The 17,849-nt window shown below is 49.8% G+C and overlaps 1 protein-coding gene across 2 annotated transcripts; it reads left to right on the top strand.

Annotated features, from left to right (window-relative positions):
• Positions 1-1,934: 1,934 nt before the first annotated feature.
• Positions 1,935-16,547, top strand: TMEM11 (transmembrane protein 11). 2 transcript variants are annotated; one of them, XM_026005660.2, is made up of 3 exons: positions 1,998-2,089; positions 5,106-5,400; positions 15,641-16,547. In XM_026005660.2, coding segments are annotated over exons 2-3 (519 nt in total). In that variant the 5' UTR covers positions 1,998-2,089; positions 5,106-5,398; the 3' UTR covers positions 16,158-16,547. The 2 variants fall into 2 exon arrangements, with proteins under 2 accessions (XP_025861444.1, XP_025861445.1); XM_026005659.2 differs by lacking the exon at positions 5,106-5,400 and having other exon boundaries at positions 1,935-2,089.
• Positions 16,548-17,849: the final 1,302 nt, after the last annotated feature.

Here is a 17,849-nt window from a genome sequence, read left to right as displayed (position 1 = left end):
CATAATGCAGTCATGTGAGGAGAGGTACTACTATCACCTCCACTTTACAAACAAGGAAAGAGAAACAGGTTATAGAAGCAGCCCTAGATCCAGGATATGGAGCCATGCTTCAAATCCAGCTGTTCTAGAAACCCTCCTCATCACTACACTGGTCCAGAGAAAACCGGCCTATCCGTAGGTAATGACAAGGCAGCACAGTAACTCTTCAGAGGTCACTAAGTGAGGCAGGGTTGTTTGACCTGAGCAGGTACTTCTGAGGTACCAGACAGGCCTAAAATCTAAAGCATAGTTGGCTGGGAGAGAAAGACATTTTAGGGAAGGCACAGATTTGCTCTGGATTCGCTAGCCTGGCGAGTTCCAGGGAGGAAGGAAAAGCAGTTGAAGCTGGTGAGGAAGGCAACCTCTAAACTAGGGAGGGGGGATCCCTGGGTGGTGCAGCGGTTTGGCGCCTGCCTTTGGCCCAGGGCGCGATTCTGGAGACCTGGGATCGAATCCCACGTCGGGCTCCCGGTGCATGGAGCCTGCTTCTCCCTCTGCCTGTGTCTCTGCCTCTCTCTCTCTCTGTGACTATCATAAATAAATAAAAATTTAAAAAAATAAAAAATAAAAATAAACTAGGGAGGGGCTTCTAGATTGTGCTACGGAGCTTGAATTTCATCGTATAGGTAATGAGGGACTGGGAGATGATTTCAAGCAGTTAGGTCTATCGTAGAATGTGAGCTGTTAAGGAGCTACTGAGGAGTCCCACGGCCTACCGTGCCTCCTACGCCTGACGGCCCTCTGCCCAGGCGACTGACTTCCGCCAGACTTGGATGCTGAAGCAGGCATTGTGCTTCTTCCTCTCTCTCTGAATCTGAAGCAGATTTTGACATAAAAGAGTTGCTCAAATATTTATGGAATGAACTACTGTGTTGTAACATTGTGGAAAGCTCCGGGAGGGGAACTACAAGTTCCAACGCTGGGAGGGCTCCTCCCACCCCCAGAGTCCAAAGGTCCGTGGGAGCAGCGCCTAGGGAGTCCATCGTGCCTCCAGCCAGCAGCGTCCAGGCAGAGGAATGCCAGGTCTGGGGCAGGGCGCCCGCCTGGTGGGGTGAGGTGCCCAGCATACACCTTCAAAGAGACCGAAATAGGAGATTATATCCAGGTCCCCGCACGGAGACAGGAGTGGGATGTGTGGCGGAGACAAGAGGGCCCAAGTGGCCCGGTCTAAAATGGGCTTGTCCTGTATAGAAGCCTGTTTCGCTCACAGCAATGATCCCACGTGGTAGCTCTTTCTCTCCTGCGCTAGGAGACTCTCAATTCCAACGGTCTGCAAGCGGGGGCTTTCGTGGCAGAAGGGACCGCCTCTGTCTCGTCCCAAAGCATCCCTGGAGTCCAGAGAAATGGGGGGAATGCAGCGGGAGTAGCGAGTGCCTCGGAGAAAGGGCAGTGGCGCCTCCGGCCCCTCGGTGACCGCAGTGGGCAGAGGTGGCTGTGAAGGGCACGTCTGGCCGCCTTCGCGGACGGCGGGACCCGGGCGCGGGCCGGGCGCGAGGGCGCCGAGCGAGGGTAGCACCGGGAAGCGGCGGACTAGCCGCACGGAAAGCGCGGCGCCCCTCCGCGACTGCAGCCGGCAGCGGCCGGACCGCCTCCCGCGCGGCGCTCTGGGAGTTGTAGGCACTTTCTTTCCACTCTCCTTCGGCGCCTTTGCTCTTGAAGCCCAAGGCAGTACAAGCCTGTGAGCGCCTATGACTCCCCAGGCTGCGAACTCTGGGAATTTCAATTTCTAAAAAGGTGCCCTGACTACGACCCTTCCCAGGATGCCTCCCTCCACTCAACCCGGTTTGAGGACTACATTTCCCAGGCGACCTCAAGGAGGTGGGGCTTCCGAGCTCCGCGGTGCATTGTGGACATTGCAGTCTCCTAGGCACTCGATTTCCACTTCCCGGGCAGTCAGGAGCTGAGGCCCGGACTACATTTCCCTTCCGTCCGCCCACTATCCCGAGGCCGCCTTGGCGCGAGACATTTGCGAGCTGAGTGTCTCCAAGATGGCCGCTTGGGGAAGGAGGCGTCTTGGCCCGGGCAGCAGTGGCGGCAGCGCCCGAGAGAGGTGAGATCTCGGGGCCTGTTGCTCTCCCAGTCGAGTGGCTCAGGAGCCTGGAAGCAAGCGAGGCCTCCTGGGACTGCGCCGCTGTCCCTGCCTTCGTCCCCGGGCTCCCCTGCTCGCCCACCCGCCCTCCACAGACCCTGCGGGGCACGCGGGGCCCCTGCTCCGGCTGATCCAGGATCTCGGTGGGAGCCGGCGCCCGCTCTGGCTCCTCGCGGAGGAGCGGCCTCCTCGGAGGGCTCGGGGGAGGTGACGATGGCGGGGCCGGGCGAGGTGGGCCGCGGCCGTACGAGAGCCGGGCCCGGCCCGGCCCAGGCCACGCGGGAAGGACCTGGCGCCCCGCGCAGGCCCAGGGGACCCGCCTAGCATCCCGCGGCCGAGCGGCGGTCGAAGCTCCTGTCCCGCCGGGCCAAGAGAGCGTGGCCTTCTCGGCTGCGACCCCTGACGCGGTGAGGAGTAGCTCCCGGGAGGCAGAAGACAGGGAAGCCTTCACCGAGTGGGCCGGCTGCGGGAAGGGCAGTGCGGTCTGCACATTTCTCAGGGTAGCTTTAACCTTCCCCGCTTCGCCTCCCGGGCCGAAGGCGGGCCGCTTCCGTGAACCCTCGATTCCTGCGACTTTTCGAGGGTTCTCTGCAAGCGCCCCTGCCGTGGAAGTCCTTTAAAGTGACCTTCCCTAATGAATGAGCTAGGGGCTTGTTTATTCCAAGGTGGATTTCCATGTAGAGAACTGGTTTCTAGAAGACGAGATTCAAATACTCTTTGTGTTTCGTGTTGAATTTAGTTTTTGCTTCAGGAAAGCAGTTTCAGCTAGTAGAAGGCACTGGAAGCTGTCCAGGTACTAGAAATTTGGGGAAGGATGTGTATTGAGGAAGTCACCTGGATTCAGCTGCTCTGTCCATTTTGTTACGGCCTGGTTGGTATAGCAGAGGTCAGGAAGAAAGTTTGGTGTTTGCTTTTTTTTTTTTTTTTTTTGGTCTCTTTGGAGATGTTTATTAAATAGAAAAGTTCTCTCTCAACTACCCTCATTCTTTTCTTTTCTTTCTTCTTTTTATTTCTTTCTTTCTTTTTTTTTTTTTTTTAATTCATCACATTCATTGCTGGTGCCTGCAGATGGTTTTCTCAGCTCGGAAGATTCTTCCTGTTTGGTAGTTGTGATAGGCCAGCTTGCATTTTATTCTTAAGCTCAGAGTTATCCAATGTTATCTGTTCAGCATTTCCGCTTCCGTGGAAAAGCAGTGAATGGCAAGCAGATATTTTTGTTTTTCCAACTGCCATCTGCTATTTCTTAGATCAGACTATAGGAAGAAGTTAAAGAAGTGACCTCGATAGTTTCCAGATGGCCTTTAAACCTGGCGAACGTTTTCAAGATCTTCAATGGGAAAATTAATCCTTTAGTAATAGGAATTAACCTGTTTGGAAAAGCCAGAGTAACTGAGAGAAAGATGTTTCTCCTTACTGGAGAAAAACAACTGGAAGGGCCAAATGGGGTTGCCCTAGACGATCCTACAAGGGCTGTACCAGCACAAGTTAAGCTCTTATTGATCTAAGAAATCAGATACTGGGGATTTTACCTCCTTGGTTGGCATTAATTCAAAGCTGAGTTTGCAAACTAGCAGCCCATAGGCTGAATCCAACCCTTGACTGTTAGTCTTCAGTTTTCAAAAATAATTTAAATTACTTGACAATACTTGTAAGTTGAAAGATTTCACATAAAACTCTCCTTGAAAAGTTCAGTAGTGGCTGCCTTTTTTTGGTCAGGGCAAGTGCTTTCTAGTTCATTACTCACCTGACAGCTTGACTCATTGCAGTTACCTCCCTAGTCTCCTTAAGTGTGCAGGTTGCAACCTTTGGCCTGGAACTGAAAGCTCTGCTCACACATGCAGATGCTGTATGTCAGCCAGGAATGGGGCATCAGGTTTTGTGATTCGGGTGGCACCATCTCTCTTTTCTTACAGATACGGTGGTGTGTGGCTGGGGGGAACCCTTCTGTTTGCCTTTGCTGTGCGGCCCTAGCCAGGCTCTGTTGGAGAAGTCATTTGTCTGAACCCAGTTCCCCTAAGATCCTCCCACACTGAGCAGGGGATGGAAACATAACCCGCTGCTGGGCCAGCTAGCGAACTTCTGGGCACACCTCCATTCCTGCTCAGTGGGTGGAAAGACTGTTCGGGTGGGGCAGGCTGGATTAATTGATTGCCCAGCATGGTAGATTAAGAAGCCCAAGCATGTTATTGCCTCTTACGACTGAAATAGGCTGTTTATGGCTCTCTGCGATGAGTTTGTTCCATGTCACATTTGTGCTGACTCAGATCTTAGCTTCACATTGTAAGACCACTTTCCAGAATTGCTTGACACACCCAGCTGGAGTCTGCTTTATGCTGAAAGTGAAGGACGCATTGCTTGGTGTGGGGCAGGGGCTGGAGCAGAGCAACACTCTGGGCAAACTTTCCAGATTCGCCAGTGGCTGCCAGCTCGGAAGCATGACATGTTTAAAAGGCCCTGCCCAGGGCCAGACTGTCCACTGGAATTACTGACATCAACTGTGTGTTAATGGTGGTTCACTTTAGAATACACAATGTGTGAATTCTTTACCTGGTTCTTGAGTCTAGAACTGTGTTCATTCAGGAGCTACTAGTCACATGTGGCAATTAAATTTAAATTAATTAAAAACAGGGGCACCTGGCTGGCTCAGTCAGTAGCATATGCCACTCTTCACCTTCGGGTTTTGAGTTTGAGGCCCACATTGGGTGTAGAGATTACCTTAAAAAAAATTAATTAAATAAAAGTTAATAAGATGAAAAAGTTCAGCTCCTTAGTCACACTAGTCACTTTTCAAGTGCTCAGTAGCCACATGGGGCTTGGGGCTACCATGTTAGATAGGGCAGATAGAGAACACCTCCATCACTGCAGAAAGTTCTGTTGATACAACAACACTGGTCTAGACTAAAAGAGGAAAGGGGTGGAAATAGCAAAATACTAGCTGCTTGCATGTTGATTTTTCTCTCCACTCCATTAAATCCAGGGACTCCACAGTGTTTGTAATGAAGAACATCAGACTCTGAGCTGTAACCTGAATTCTTGTCCAAAATTCAGCACACTGGCAGCGAGCACACGAAACAGATTGCCACTTGTCCTGTCGGCGTCTTTGAGACACACTTGCCCATCTAGGAAGGCCCAGTGCAGGTATCTGTGTGTTCTGCCACTTGGGTGCCACCCTGGACCAGCTCACAGACGGTCCCGCCTGTCCTACTCGGGCTGCTTGTCTTCACTCCCTCAGGGCCTCTGAGCATCCCTGAGTTCTCCGTGATTGTTGGAATGTGAGTATAGCCACATGCTCTCAGTTCCTGTTTTTCTCATCACATGAAGATGTACTCGATCTGATTCTGATCATGATGCAAGGCAGCGGTGCTGTTTAAAGGCCTGGGGTGTTCAGAGGGCCGGGCATACTGTACTAAACGCTCAGGTTGTAGGGGGAACTCACTTTTTGTAGCCCTTCTCTTCCTTGGCTTGTGCAGCCATCTGCCCAAGCTTAGGCAGCCAGTTCCATGGGATTACATCTACATCATTCTGTACCGTACCTTCTTTCCCAGGACCTCCGTTTTTTTGACAGCTTTGCTTTGCTTTAATATGTGAATCATATAGATGTGATCCTGGATGGCTGGTGGAGGGTTTAGTTCCCAGTCCAGCTGAACAGATGGGCCACAAGCCATGGAGGCAGGTGGCTCACATTCCAGGAGTGACATTCTCTTCATTCTGATCTGATCCTTTCCTTTTAGAGTTAAGGACACTGAGTGGTCTGGGTTGTTTTTTTGTTTGTTTGTTTTTTGGTATTTTTCTCTCTTGGAAAACTGCCTTCTGGCCCTACTGTGTGGTAAAAATGTTTCTTTCCTCCTGGTCTGGATGAGCCACACAGGTACAGCATCCATACCCATCTCTATGTGTGTGGGTTCTCCTCAGCTGGCTACCAGAAGGTGGAGTCGTGCACGCTTGGGCCAGATGTTCTGATCCCGAATATTGGATATTGCAAGTTAAGATCATCTGCTGGAGTTCATCCTCTTAAGGCACGAGTTTCCATTTTCCTTGATTGACTTGAGCAGTCTAGATTCCAGCAACAATACCTCGTGCCTCAGTGGTATAGTCCTTTAGGTCACATTCCAGCTCAGACCCAACTTTCTGAAGAAGGGCAGGATGATCTTGTATGCAGGGAGGGGAGGAGGAGGCCAAGGCCAGGCCTGAGTTTGGCTTCTGTGTCCTGGGCCTCAGGGAGCAGGGGCAGTGGGAGGAGGGAGGAGGTACTCCACAGAGTGAACACCCAGGCATCTCCCAGCTGCCACTGATGTTCTGTCTCTGTTGCCAGCAGCAGTGTTACAGGCCATGGAGTTCTTAGGAAAGCCAATCATCACTTAGTAGAGTCGGAAGAGTCCTTTAGCTCAGGGCTATTGAGTTGGATTTTCCGCCATAATGGAAACATTCTGTATCCATGCTGGGTGTTCTGTATCCATTAGGGTAGCCAGGAGCCACAGGTGGCTGTGGAGTGTTTGAAGGGTGGCTCCTGCTCCCAAGGAACTGGATTTTTTACTTTACAATTGTAGTTAATATATACACGGCCTCATGGCCCTTACACTGGGGTGGTACTTTGCAGCTGTTGTGGTTGGCAGAGCCCGCCCCATTCCACCCTCACTGCAGCACTTGGTAAGAGCCAGGGCCTTTGCCCTGTTTGACATGAGGCAACCTGGCTTAGAGCAGCAAGGTCTTTTGTCCTTGGATACAAAGCCAGCGAGTAACTGAGAGGGAACTTGAATCCAGGTCTCTTGACCTCCCACATGTGGTGTGTTGTGTTCTTTTTCCCCACAGCAGAGCTGCCCAGTTAACCAGAGTGCCCGGAAGGAAAGTGTGCTCTCCTGGATATGGCTTTCTCTGAAACAGAGCAAAATGCCGTGTGCCTGTGGAAGTTCCTTGGCCTCTTTGGAACCATCCTCAATATTTGGGGCTACGTGCCTCTGTCCTAATTGGCCTTTACATCCACAGTGTAGAATCCTACTGCTTTCTTTGCTTCCCAAGGAAGCAATTTTTGATTAGCCAAAGGTGTGTTCACCTAGATTGGGGGCGGGTGGGAGGGGGTAGAGGTAAAGTCCAGCACCTCACATATCGTAGGTAATGAAGTGGCCACATGCTTACTAGGTGGAAAGCAACCTGACATATGGACCTAGTTTAATTTTTCACCCACCAGCTCTCTTAATTACTATAATTGTTTTTCTCCTGCCACTCATTTCAGATGAGCTTCCACTAATGTCTGTTGCTAACCTATCACAGTCAGGCCCAGTGCTAGGTGTACTATGGTGAAAACACAGAGCTCCAAATTGACCTCCTTGGTATTTCAGATGGGAGTTCTTACCCTGGCCTGCCTGGGAGCCCAAGGCCCACTCCAGGCAATGGGCCTAAAGCAGGTGCCTCTGCTATAGTTAGGTTAGGTTCTTCTGGTTCTGCCATGACCAGAACGTTATGGTGGCTTGCACGGGGGCCCCTTGGCCAGTGCTGGCTTGAGCAGACAGGGAAATGGATTTTTCCTCCCACTCACTGGCAGGACTGCTGGGGTGTGAGACCAGCGAGATATCTCAGCCATGAGATGCTGCCTATGCCCAGACTCGCAGTGGTGGGCTTATTCCCTGGTATTGTGGGCTTCTCCGCAAGCTTGGAGACACTTTAGAGCCAGTTGGGCTCCTTCCTGCTCACCTCGGCTGTGTGGTCTCATCACCCCATGGGATCCAGGGCTGTTGAGTTTTCTTTTTATGAAAAAATTGAAAATTTTCCCATTATAAAAGAAGCACATGCTCATTTGTTTTCTTCTTTGGAAAATACAGAAACGAATGAAGGAAAATAAAATTTTAGTCCCCTGCTAGGCCACCATCCAAAGAAAACTACTGTTGACCTTTCTTCGTGTACAGCATCTTAAATACTTCCCTCCAGATGTTCTATTTTGGATTTTTAAAAATTGTATGTTAAATATATCAAAAGTATGTTTCTGACATGTGAAAAGCTATAAACTTGCTACCATATGTCTGACCCTTGAAAACATTACACTAAATGAAAGAAGCCAGTCACAAAAGGCCCCAACATGATCTCATTTAATGGAATGTCCAGAATAGGTGAGTCCATCGAGTCAGTAAGCCCCAGCTTGCCAGGGGCTGGGAGGGTCAGGAGAAATGGGGAGCAATGGGATTTCTTTTTGGGGTGATGGAAATACTCCAAAATTGATTGTGGTGTTTGTTGCACAAGGTAGTGAAGGTGCTAAGCCCCTGAATGGTACACTCCAGATGGGTGAATTGTCCGGCATGGACTTGTCTCAGTAAAGCTGTTACTGAAAAGTACTCATCAAAACCACAATGAGATGCCACTTCACACCTGTCAGGATGGCTGCTGTTCAAAACAGACCATTATAAGTATTTATGAGGACAGGGAGTGGTTGGAATCCTCGTGCTCTTTTGGTGGGAACGTAAAGGGATCCAGCCCTGGTGGAAGATAATGTGGTGGCTCCTCAAACAGGTCAAAGTAGAATTACCACATGGTCCAACAATTCTACTTCTAGATGTATGTTTAAACGAATTGAAATCGGAAATTTGAGCCGATAATTTTATACCGTCTTCACAGAAGCATTATTCCCAATAGCTAGAAGGCGGAAGTAGCCCAAGTATGATCGATGGATGAATAAGTGTATAGACGTACGATGGAATATTCTTTATTCATCCTTAAAAAGAAGTTCTGACTCATGCTGTATAGCATGATTGAACCTTGAAAACATGTCAAGTTGAGTGAGCCAATCGCAAAAGGATAAATACTGTATGATGTCACTTATGTGTGGTACCTAAGGTGGCCAGATTCACAGAGACAAAGTAGAAGCATTGGGGACAGAGTTTTTGCAAGGTGAAGCCATTCTGGAGATGGGTTGCACGATAGTGTGAAGGTACCTCGCACTACTGAATGTACGCTTACCTGGTTGGGACAGTGCATTTTCTGTGTGTTGCACCATGATTTGAAGACCGTTAATAAACCCATGTGCTCCCTGCTAAGCTTAAGTAGAAACTAGCATTATCCTGGCCCCATGTTCCCACAGGCACCCTCACTCATGACTTGTCATTTCCTTGCTTTTCTTCATAGCACACAGGAGAACATTCCTAAGTATAGCATATCCTTTGGTTCTGTGTGCTACTGAATGTGTATGTGAGGTGTCCATCAGTGTGTTCTGGAGCTGTTTTCTCCACCTTACAAGTGAGGGATTCAGCTGTACCTCCATTTCCCCTCTGGTGGAGGAACAGCCTGGTTCATCCATCTCCTCATACGGTGCTGCTCGGAACATTTTTGCACCACTCTGACTTTTGGGAGGTATCTCCAGACCTTGGGGATCCCATGTTTGAGACCACTTTTACAATTTCAGATTCCTGGGAATCCCTGGGTGGCTCAGCGGTTTAGTGCCTGCCATTGGCTCAGAGTGTGAACCTGGGATCGAGTCCTGCATCCGGCTTCCTGCATGGAGCCTGCTTCTCCCTCTGCCTGTGTCTCTGCCTCTCTTTCTCTCTGTGTCTCTAATGAATAAATAAAATCTTAAAAAAAAAAAAAATTCAGATTCTTCTGAGACCAGCTTCGCAGTCCCCTGTACAGGGGACCACACAGCTACATGTTGGGCAGGCTGTCAGGTGCACAGAGGGCACCCACATCCGGGGAATGGAGTTCAGCAGGTTGATTCTTCATTATGGCCACCTTTTCACCAGAAAGCCAGTGTTCTGATGACAGTTTCCAGACTACCATCAGCGTGGATACAGAGGAGGAGAGGGGAAGGTCTCAGGCCCGCTCTCGTTGAAGGCAGGGGAAGGGAGGTTGATTCAAGAGCCCTACTCACAAGTGCCCATGATCCTGAGGCAGCATCCACAGCAGCCCCTCCAGCACAGATGCCTTGATGCTCTGCTCCATAGGCTAGTTAAGGGCTCAACATGCAAACTGATCTCAGCACTGGCAGAGGGAGTTTAAGAGCATGACTCTACAGGGGTCCATAAGTACCATGGATCGTGCTAAATTCAAAAGGTTTAAAAGTTATTTGGTAAAAGAGACCCCTTTTCTTTCTGGAGCCACTCCATTCTTCTCCCCAGCAATAGTCCTAATTTTCAGGTCTTTGTATTTTCAGAAATGTTCTGTGCATGTAAAAGTGTGTACCTTTTTAAAAGTACACTAAAGATACCATAATATGATCACTGTCCTGTACTTGTCTTCTTCACTTTATTTCTTGGATACTTTTCCATCAGTGCTCTTTCTCTTTTTTTACATGAACTTTAAAAAAAAAAAAAAGATTGGTTTGAGAGAGAGAGCATGCACGCACACACACCCACACCCACACGCACATGCCAAGTAGTGGGGAGGAGCAGAGGGAGAGGGAGACAAGCAGACTCCGCCCTGAGTGCAGAGCTCAACTTGGCGCTTGATCCCAGGACCCTGAGATCACGACCTGAGGTGAAACCAAGAGCCGGGTGCTCAATTGACTGAGCCACCAGACAGTTCTACATGAACTCTTTTTTATGCACTCTTCTTACTGGTCATTTCACACTTGCTGTGAAAAGCAAAAATACAGTTTCTGAAGAGTCCTTAGGACTCCTATTAGCTTTTTGTTTTGTTTTGTTTTGTTTTGTTTTTGATCTGCATTTGTGTACCATGGCTCTAGTTAGGGCTTGGGTGTTTCCTTCCATAGTTGAGTTACATGTGACCTGGAAACAAAAGCATGCCACATGGGGGTGGGCATTGGAGTAGTTGGGTGGCGGCAGACATAGGTCTCTTCTGGGAGTACTTGCCACCAGGTTTCTGAAGTAACAACCCGTGGCAACCATGCAGACTGGATCCAGTGGTCCAGGCAAATTTAATTTAATTTAATTTAATTTAATTTAATTTAATTTAATTTAATTTATTCATGAGAGACACCGAGAAAGCGGCAGAGACACAGGCAGATGGAGAAGCAGGCTCCCTCTGGGGAGCCTGATGCGGGACTCCGTCCCAGGACCCTGGATCACCTGAACTGAAGGCCGACACTCAACCACTGAGCCACCCAGGTGTCCCTTCAGGCAGCTTTTTTTTTTTTTTTTAAGATTTTATTTATTTATTCATGAGAGACACAGAGAGAGAGGCAGAGACACAGGCAGAGGGAGAAGCAGGCTCCATGCAGGGAGCCCAACATGGGACTTGATCCTGGGTCTCCAGGATGACGACCTGGACTGAAGGCAGCGCTAAACGGCTGAGCCACCCGGGCTGCCCTCGGGCAGCTTTTAAAACGTATGAGACCTCACACCTCAACTGTCAGAGCCCAGATAGAAGGAGTAGATGTTGATTGCTTGATAGGGGAGCCTCTAACAAATTGGGCCTCTGGTGTGTGTGTGTGTGTGTGTGTGTGTGTGTGTGTGGAACTTTTGTGTCTCCTTCCATGTGTAGCATATAGAATCTTGGAAATCTACTTCTCAAGACTTCAGATTATATCCTTTCCCAATTAGACAGTCTCTCCTGAATTTGGGTACAGCAGTTTGGCTTTAAGAGCAGAATTCATGGGCAGCCCCGGTGGCGCAGCGGTTTAGTGCCGCCTGCAGCCTGGGGTGTGATCCTGAAGACCCGGGATCGAGTCCTGCATCGGGCTTCCTGCATGGAGCCTGCTTCTCCCTCCGCCTGTGTCTCTGCCTCTCTCTTCGCTCTCTGAATGAATGAATGAATAAATAAATCTTTAAAAAAATTTTTTTTTAAAAAAAGCACAATTCATGAGTGTCAAGGCAGTGTGTATGGCACTACCTACTGGGCTGGCTTCAGAGGTTGACTTGTTTGAAGTCACCTAGAAAGTTACTTCAATGTGGCTCTTGTTTTTACACTATGGGGGCTGATTCATGGTGACCAGGTGGGAGTGGGGTGACCTGCCCACAGTAAGCTGTTGGGACTTCAGGCAGCTGTGGCATGCTGTGGCAAGGTTGGGAGTATGTATTGGATGAGCACACCTGTGTCTACACATACTTGTCTGAGCTGTGTTGTTTGTGGCTGCCCATAGCCAGAAAGCAGGGGGTGAACAACTGTCTGTGTCTACTCACTGTTCCTGTACTGTTGGGCCTGATGCTGGGCACATGTGACAATAGTGAGACAGGAACCTGTAGGGTACTGGCCTCTCACTGTCAGGCTTGAAGGGGACCTATGGACACACCTACTCATCTGTCTCAACAAGCAGCAGAAGAGTCCCCTGCCCACCATGTCTGCCCCTAGGATGGAGGCCAGCTGGGTTTGCAGAAGGGAGGGCAGCAGGGGGCTGGGGGAGGTGGGGGTGGGATCTGCTCGCTGATGTGTTTCCAGAACGGAACACTCTGTTCCAGACACTAGAGTTTCAACGGGCATTTTCTTTTTCTTTTTCTTTTCTTTTCTTTTCTCTTTTCTTTTCTTTTCTTTTCTTTTCTTTTCTTTCTCTTTTCTCTTTTCTCTTTTCTTTTCTTTTCTTTCTTTTCTTTCTTTTAAGATTTTATTTATTTATTCATGAGAGACACAGAGAGAGAGAGAGAACCAGAGACACAGGCAGAGGGAGAAGCAGGCTCCATGCAGGGAGCCCAACATGGGACTCGATCCCAGGTCTCCAGGGAGGCAGCACTAAACCGCTGCGCCACCAGGGCTGCCCTCAACGGTCATTTTCTTATTGGCCTCAACATACTTTTTCACAACATTCAGGATGGCTACAATCTGCTGGGCAGAGAAGGCACTGTAAACTGAGGTAGATTTTGGGTTTGGGCAGGAACATTCTGTAATCCCAACCTTGACACCCATGTTTTGCTTTAAATGTTCTAGAGGGACTTTGGGGCCAGAAAGGCATCCCTGGCCTCACTTTGCCAGTCAGTGGGACACACACTGACTTGGAAGTGCGTCCTCTTCACAGCTTGAGAGCACATGGGAAGTCTGAGCTGTCTGGGAGCGAGTCCTCTTCTTGGCCCTGTGCACATGGGGGCTGTCAGCCCATTACCAGTACTTCATTTGTTCTGTGACTTATCTAGTCAGCGTGAGACTGTGCCTCTTAGGTTTGCTTCTTTGCTAAAGGTGGCTTCTACAGTGCTGAGTCTTGCCTGGAAGAACTGAAACAAGCTCCATCTCCCCTCCCTGAATTAAACCCAAATGAAAGCCTTGAAAGGGAAAATTGTCCTTTTCCTATTTCATCAACTTCTGGTGGATTCTTCCAGAAACAGGTCATTAACTCATCCTGGAGAGGCAGCCCCAACTACTGGCACACTGTAGGGAGCTGCTTTGGCAGTGTCTCATATTCAGGAGGCTTCTTGTCTGACCCTCAGAGAACAGTTTCTCCCCCGTGCACACCGTTTAATTAGGGCCTGTGATTTAATTAGGTGTCTCAGAGCCCAGCTTAATTACAGTTACTTTTTCAGGATAAAGAATTCCCTCTGCCCAGGTCCCAGCCAGCAGTGCCTTTTGCTCAAGTAGTTCCCACCTGGGCACGGAGGCCCTCCTGGAGGATGCTTCTCTCCCTGCACTTGAGGGCACAGTCAGCCCATTACCAGTGACTTCATTTCTGATGTGAACACAGGAGAGTATTGACCAGTTGTTTTTCTGACAGTGAAACTCTGCCTCTGAGGTTTACTTATTTGTTGTCTAAAAGTAGTTTTTATCGTGCTGAATCCTGCCTGTGAGTGATAGCTGGCAGTGGTGCTCAGTGGTCTCACTCTTTGATCACCTGTCCTTTCTCCTGGAAGTGTGCCCACAACAGTCCAGTTTTCACCATACTTAACATATAATTTCATCTTTGAAGGCAGGCTAGGACCTAGAGGTTCTGGAGGTGGCCTTGTTTTAGAAGCCTTCACTTGTCCTTAATGTGTGCAGTCAATGACGAGGAAACAGCCCAGCTCCCCGTGGCTTCACTCTGCCTGGTGTGCAGGCCTGGGATGTGTGGGGCCGGTGGGCCTCGTGTCCTTGAGCACTTCGGGCTGTGCTACTTGGATAATCAGACCTCAGGTGCGTGGGCTGCCTTCACCTTTGTATGGCTCTATGGCTCAGTATGCCAGTCCAGAGCCCCAGTTAGAGGGGGTTGGTCTGGGGTGGGGGGAGCAGTGAGTACCAGGAGCCAGGTGGAGGGGGGGGTCTCTTTTGTGGTGGTCTGACCAGCCCAGAGACCAGGGGTCGCTGAAAGGAAGGGGCTACTTTTCCTGAGGCATGGGAAAGGTGCTCTGTGCTGCCTGGTGTGTTGGCTTAAGTGGCTTGATCCAGCTTCAAGAGCTGTGTTTAGCGGTGTTCCCCCTCAGAGGCTGGTATGAAGGCTTTTGACCAGATGAACTAAGAACACAAAACTAGGAGAAACGGTATATGTTGGATGACGGTATGGAAATTCAGAAGGATCTGGACAGGCTGAAACAAGCCAAATGGAAATGACAAGGCGTGTACAGGTCTATATTTAGGTTTGCCCATCAGGGGTGTGGAAAGATTCTGCTTTGGATGCAAAGTTTGCACTGAAGAGGCCTCAAATAGAATCCTGAAACCACCTAAAATGCCCCCATGGCCCATGGTCACAGCTCACTCGCTGGCCTTGATGTGCAGCTGAGTCTCTGGCCTCCAGATTTATCTTCCACCGGTGAGGGTCAGGTCACCCATCCCTAGTCCTAGGAGTTGGATCAGCTCAGCCAAGTGAAGTGGGTCTTTGTGAACAGTGTTTCTTTTGTGTGAGAGAGAAACATTTCCTGGCAATCCATACAGAGAGTCCTGGTGGTACAGGGTCAGTATGGGTGGGAACCTCTGGGGGCACTAAATTCCATTGTCCCTGTTCTTGAGGCATCGTCTTTTCCTAGTTGAATCAGAGGGCTTCTTTTCCTAAGCTGTGTGCTGGTGTTCTTGGGGCTGCTGGCCTCGGGTGTTTTCTGCAGCTTGTCTTCTCATGGTGGCCAGAGGAGTTTTGTTCTCTGTCATCCAAGGAAAAGACAACCCTATCTGTCTTGTGTTCTGCAGGCCAGGGATGACTACTTTTGAGCCTTGCAGAGGGTAGAGTGTTTGGCACAGCTAGCCATGGGTCTGTTGGTTTCCATGGAAGATTACTCCTCCACCTGCTCTGGTTAACCAAGACCACGTTTCATTTTCCAACCTTAGGCCTCTGTGTTAACAGGATGCCAGGCAAAACATTCTTCCTCTGGGCTCCTTTGCAAACTTCACTCCACACTGCCTTGGGCTAATCGCCAGGTTTGGTACACCTTGCAGGCAGTCATCATAGAGATCTGGGTACTCCTTTTCCTGTGTCTTTCTACATTTCAGTATTTTACTCTTCCAGAAAAAAAAATTTTTTTTAACTGAGTCACCTTGTGTATTGGGTTCCAAGGAAGATAACATAAGCGAGACATGGTGCCCTCAAGAACTCAGACTCTCTGGTGCCCTCAAGAACTCAGACTCTCTGGTGAGCCTGAGGCCCCAGACTTCAGCCATGGACTTCTCCCCAGGGTCTCAGCACAGAAGTGCGGTGAGTGCTTCTCAGCCTAACTGTCTCCTCTTTCTCCTCCCACCCCCCCAACCCCCAAGGGTGAGCTTGTCGGCCACAGACTGTTACATTGTGCATGAGATCTACAATGGGGAGAATGCCCAAGACCAGTTTGAATATGAGCTGGAGCAGGCCCTGGAAGCCCAGTACAAGTACATCGTGATCGAGCCCACGCGCATTGGTGATGAGACGGCCCGCTGGATCACTGTGGGCAATTGCCTGCACAAGACCACCGTGCTAGCGGGTACCGCCTGCCTCTTCACCCCATTGGCGCTGCCCTTAGATTACTCCCACTACATCTCCCTGCCCGCAGGCGTGCTCAGCCTGGCCTGCTGCACCCTCTACGGGATCTCCTGGCAGTTTGACCCCTGCTGCAAGTACCAAGTGGAGTACGACGCCTATAAACTGTCCCGCCTGCCCCTGCACACACTCACTTCCTCTACCCCGGTGGTGCTGGTCCGGAAGGACGACTTGCACAGAAAGAGACTGCACAACACGATAGCACTGGCCGCCCTGGTGTACTGTGTAAAGAAGATTTACGAACTCTACGCCGTATGATTTCAGTAGGACAGGGAGAGGAGCAAACAGCCCAGCCCAGGAGAGACAAGAGTATTCAGATTGCCACAGTAACATTTTTTTGCTCTGTGAGGCAGCAGAGCCTGGGAAGGTGTTTGGTTTAATATTTGTTATTTTAAAAAAATAACACAGGTCACAGGTGTACCAAGGGTTTTTCAACTCATTACACTAAGATGTGGATTTCCATAACCCACAGGGGGTCTGAGGTGTGGAAGTCTGACCAGGCAATGGAATGTTGATGGCAACGCTACTGAGGGGGTGTGAATGCGCTTGCGGGGTGGGTGGGGGGGGGAGGTCTTTAAGTATATCCTTTAACTGTACCATCCAGAGCCAACCAGAAGCTATTGACCATTAAAATTATGAGAATTTCAACTTCAGGTGTCTTCTCTTTCCGTTACTGCCTACAGCTGCTGCAGTCAGCTCCAGGTGGTAGCTGGCACATGGTAGCCGTGGGCACCATGGGTGCCGCCCTGTTCCTTGTTGCGACCTGGGATCACCATTCGCAGCAAGAACAGTCCTTTGAACAAGGCGGGCCCAGACCCCTTCCAGAGCAGTCGCACAGCTCATGCCAGCCTTCTTTTCAAGGCCAGCACTGCTAAATGCTATTTGGGGACATGGTAGGATCAGGTGATGAGGCCTAGAGGTCACTGGATTTCCACATGGGTCCATGTAGAGTGGAGGCCTGGGACCTCCTGTCCAAAGATTCTCATTTAGGACACACAGGTGGAACATCTGTATTTTTTTCAGAGCCTCGAAGCTCTTCCTGATGTGACCTGGAGTTCAAGCCCACTGCCTCTCCCAGATCTCCCATTCCACAGGAGCCAGCTCCTGAGCCCCTCCCTCATAGCAAAGGGCATGTTACACACCATCCTCCATATCCCCTCTAAGGTGTTAGATAAATGAAAAACCTTCCCTTCCACAAAGATGTCAGGTCCCCTGTCTTACCAGCAACCTTCCTAAGACCTGCTCTCATTCTTCCCTGAAGAACTACATGGCACTTCCTTTTGAAGGGCCCATCTTTAAGAAGCCACCTAATTTTAAAGGATTCGTTGGGAAGATCTGACACCAGAGAATAATGAAGGGGTACATGGAAAGGCGTTCAGGAGGTCGGGGGCGATTGATCCATTTATTACAAGGGGAGATCCAGACCTTTTAAAAGACTTCAAAATGGACCATGGTCTGCAATGAGTTTGAAAAACTTTAATTCCAAGGGGCCTAAAAATACTAATCACTCAGCTGAATGCTGGGTGGCAAAATGGTGTTGGGGCACACTACTGTGTACATGGCAGTCTGGTCATCTGGAACAATGATAAATCGGTAGGGACCCTAGACAAACACCTGGAGTCGCCTGTGCAGTGCACACTACCCTTGGGTGTCTGACTGCTGGCTCCCAAGCCGGCTGGGCAGGAATGGTAAGGTGCTTTTGTAATAAATGGCTCAGATTTGGAAAGGGAGCCCTGTGCTCTGCCTGCAAATCAGACTTTCAAGGGGGAGGTGGCTGGAAGTGGACAAGCAGTAGCCATCTCGGTCAGGTCAGCTGAGAAGTCCTCACCAGAATAGAAGCCAGTGCAAACAGGCTGGCTCCAGCTGCACTGAACAAAGAGATTTTTGTCAGGTGGACGAGCCCAGATTCTGAAATAGCACCTCAGCTACGTGTTCCCTGCCAAGGCGAGG

The sequence above is a fragment of the Vulpes vulpes genome, chromosome 12 (assembly GCF_048418805.1).
Source record: "Vulpes vulpes isolate BD-2025 chromosome 12, VulVul3, whole genome shotgun sequence".
NCBI classification, from domain to species: Eukaryota; Metazoa; Chordata; class Mammalia; order Carnivora; family Canidae; genus Vulpes; species Vulpes vulpes.
Note: the sequence above shows the minus strand (reverse complement) of the source record. Positions and strands in the feature narration are given on the sequence as shown.

Excerpts from the sequence above, each read along its gene's own strand:
- TMEM11 (XM_026005659.2), top strand. The coding sequence starts at position 2,028 with ATGGCCGCTTGGGGAAGGAGGCGTCTTGGCCCGGGCAGCAGTGGCGGC. Across the intron at positions 2,090-15,640 it reads GGCGGCAGCGCCCGAGAGAG|GGTGAGCTTGTCGGCCACAG; the intron begins GTGAGATCTCGG and ends CCAACCCCCAAG.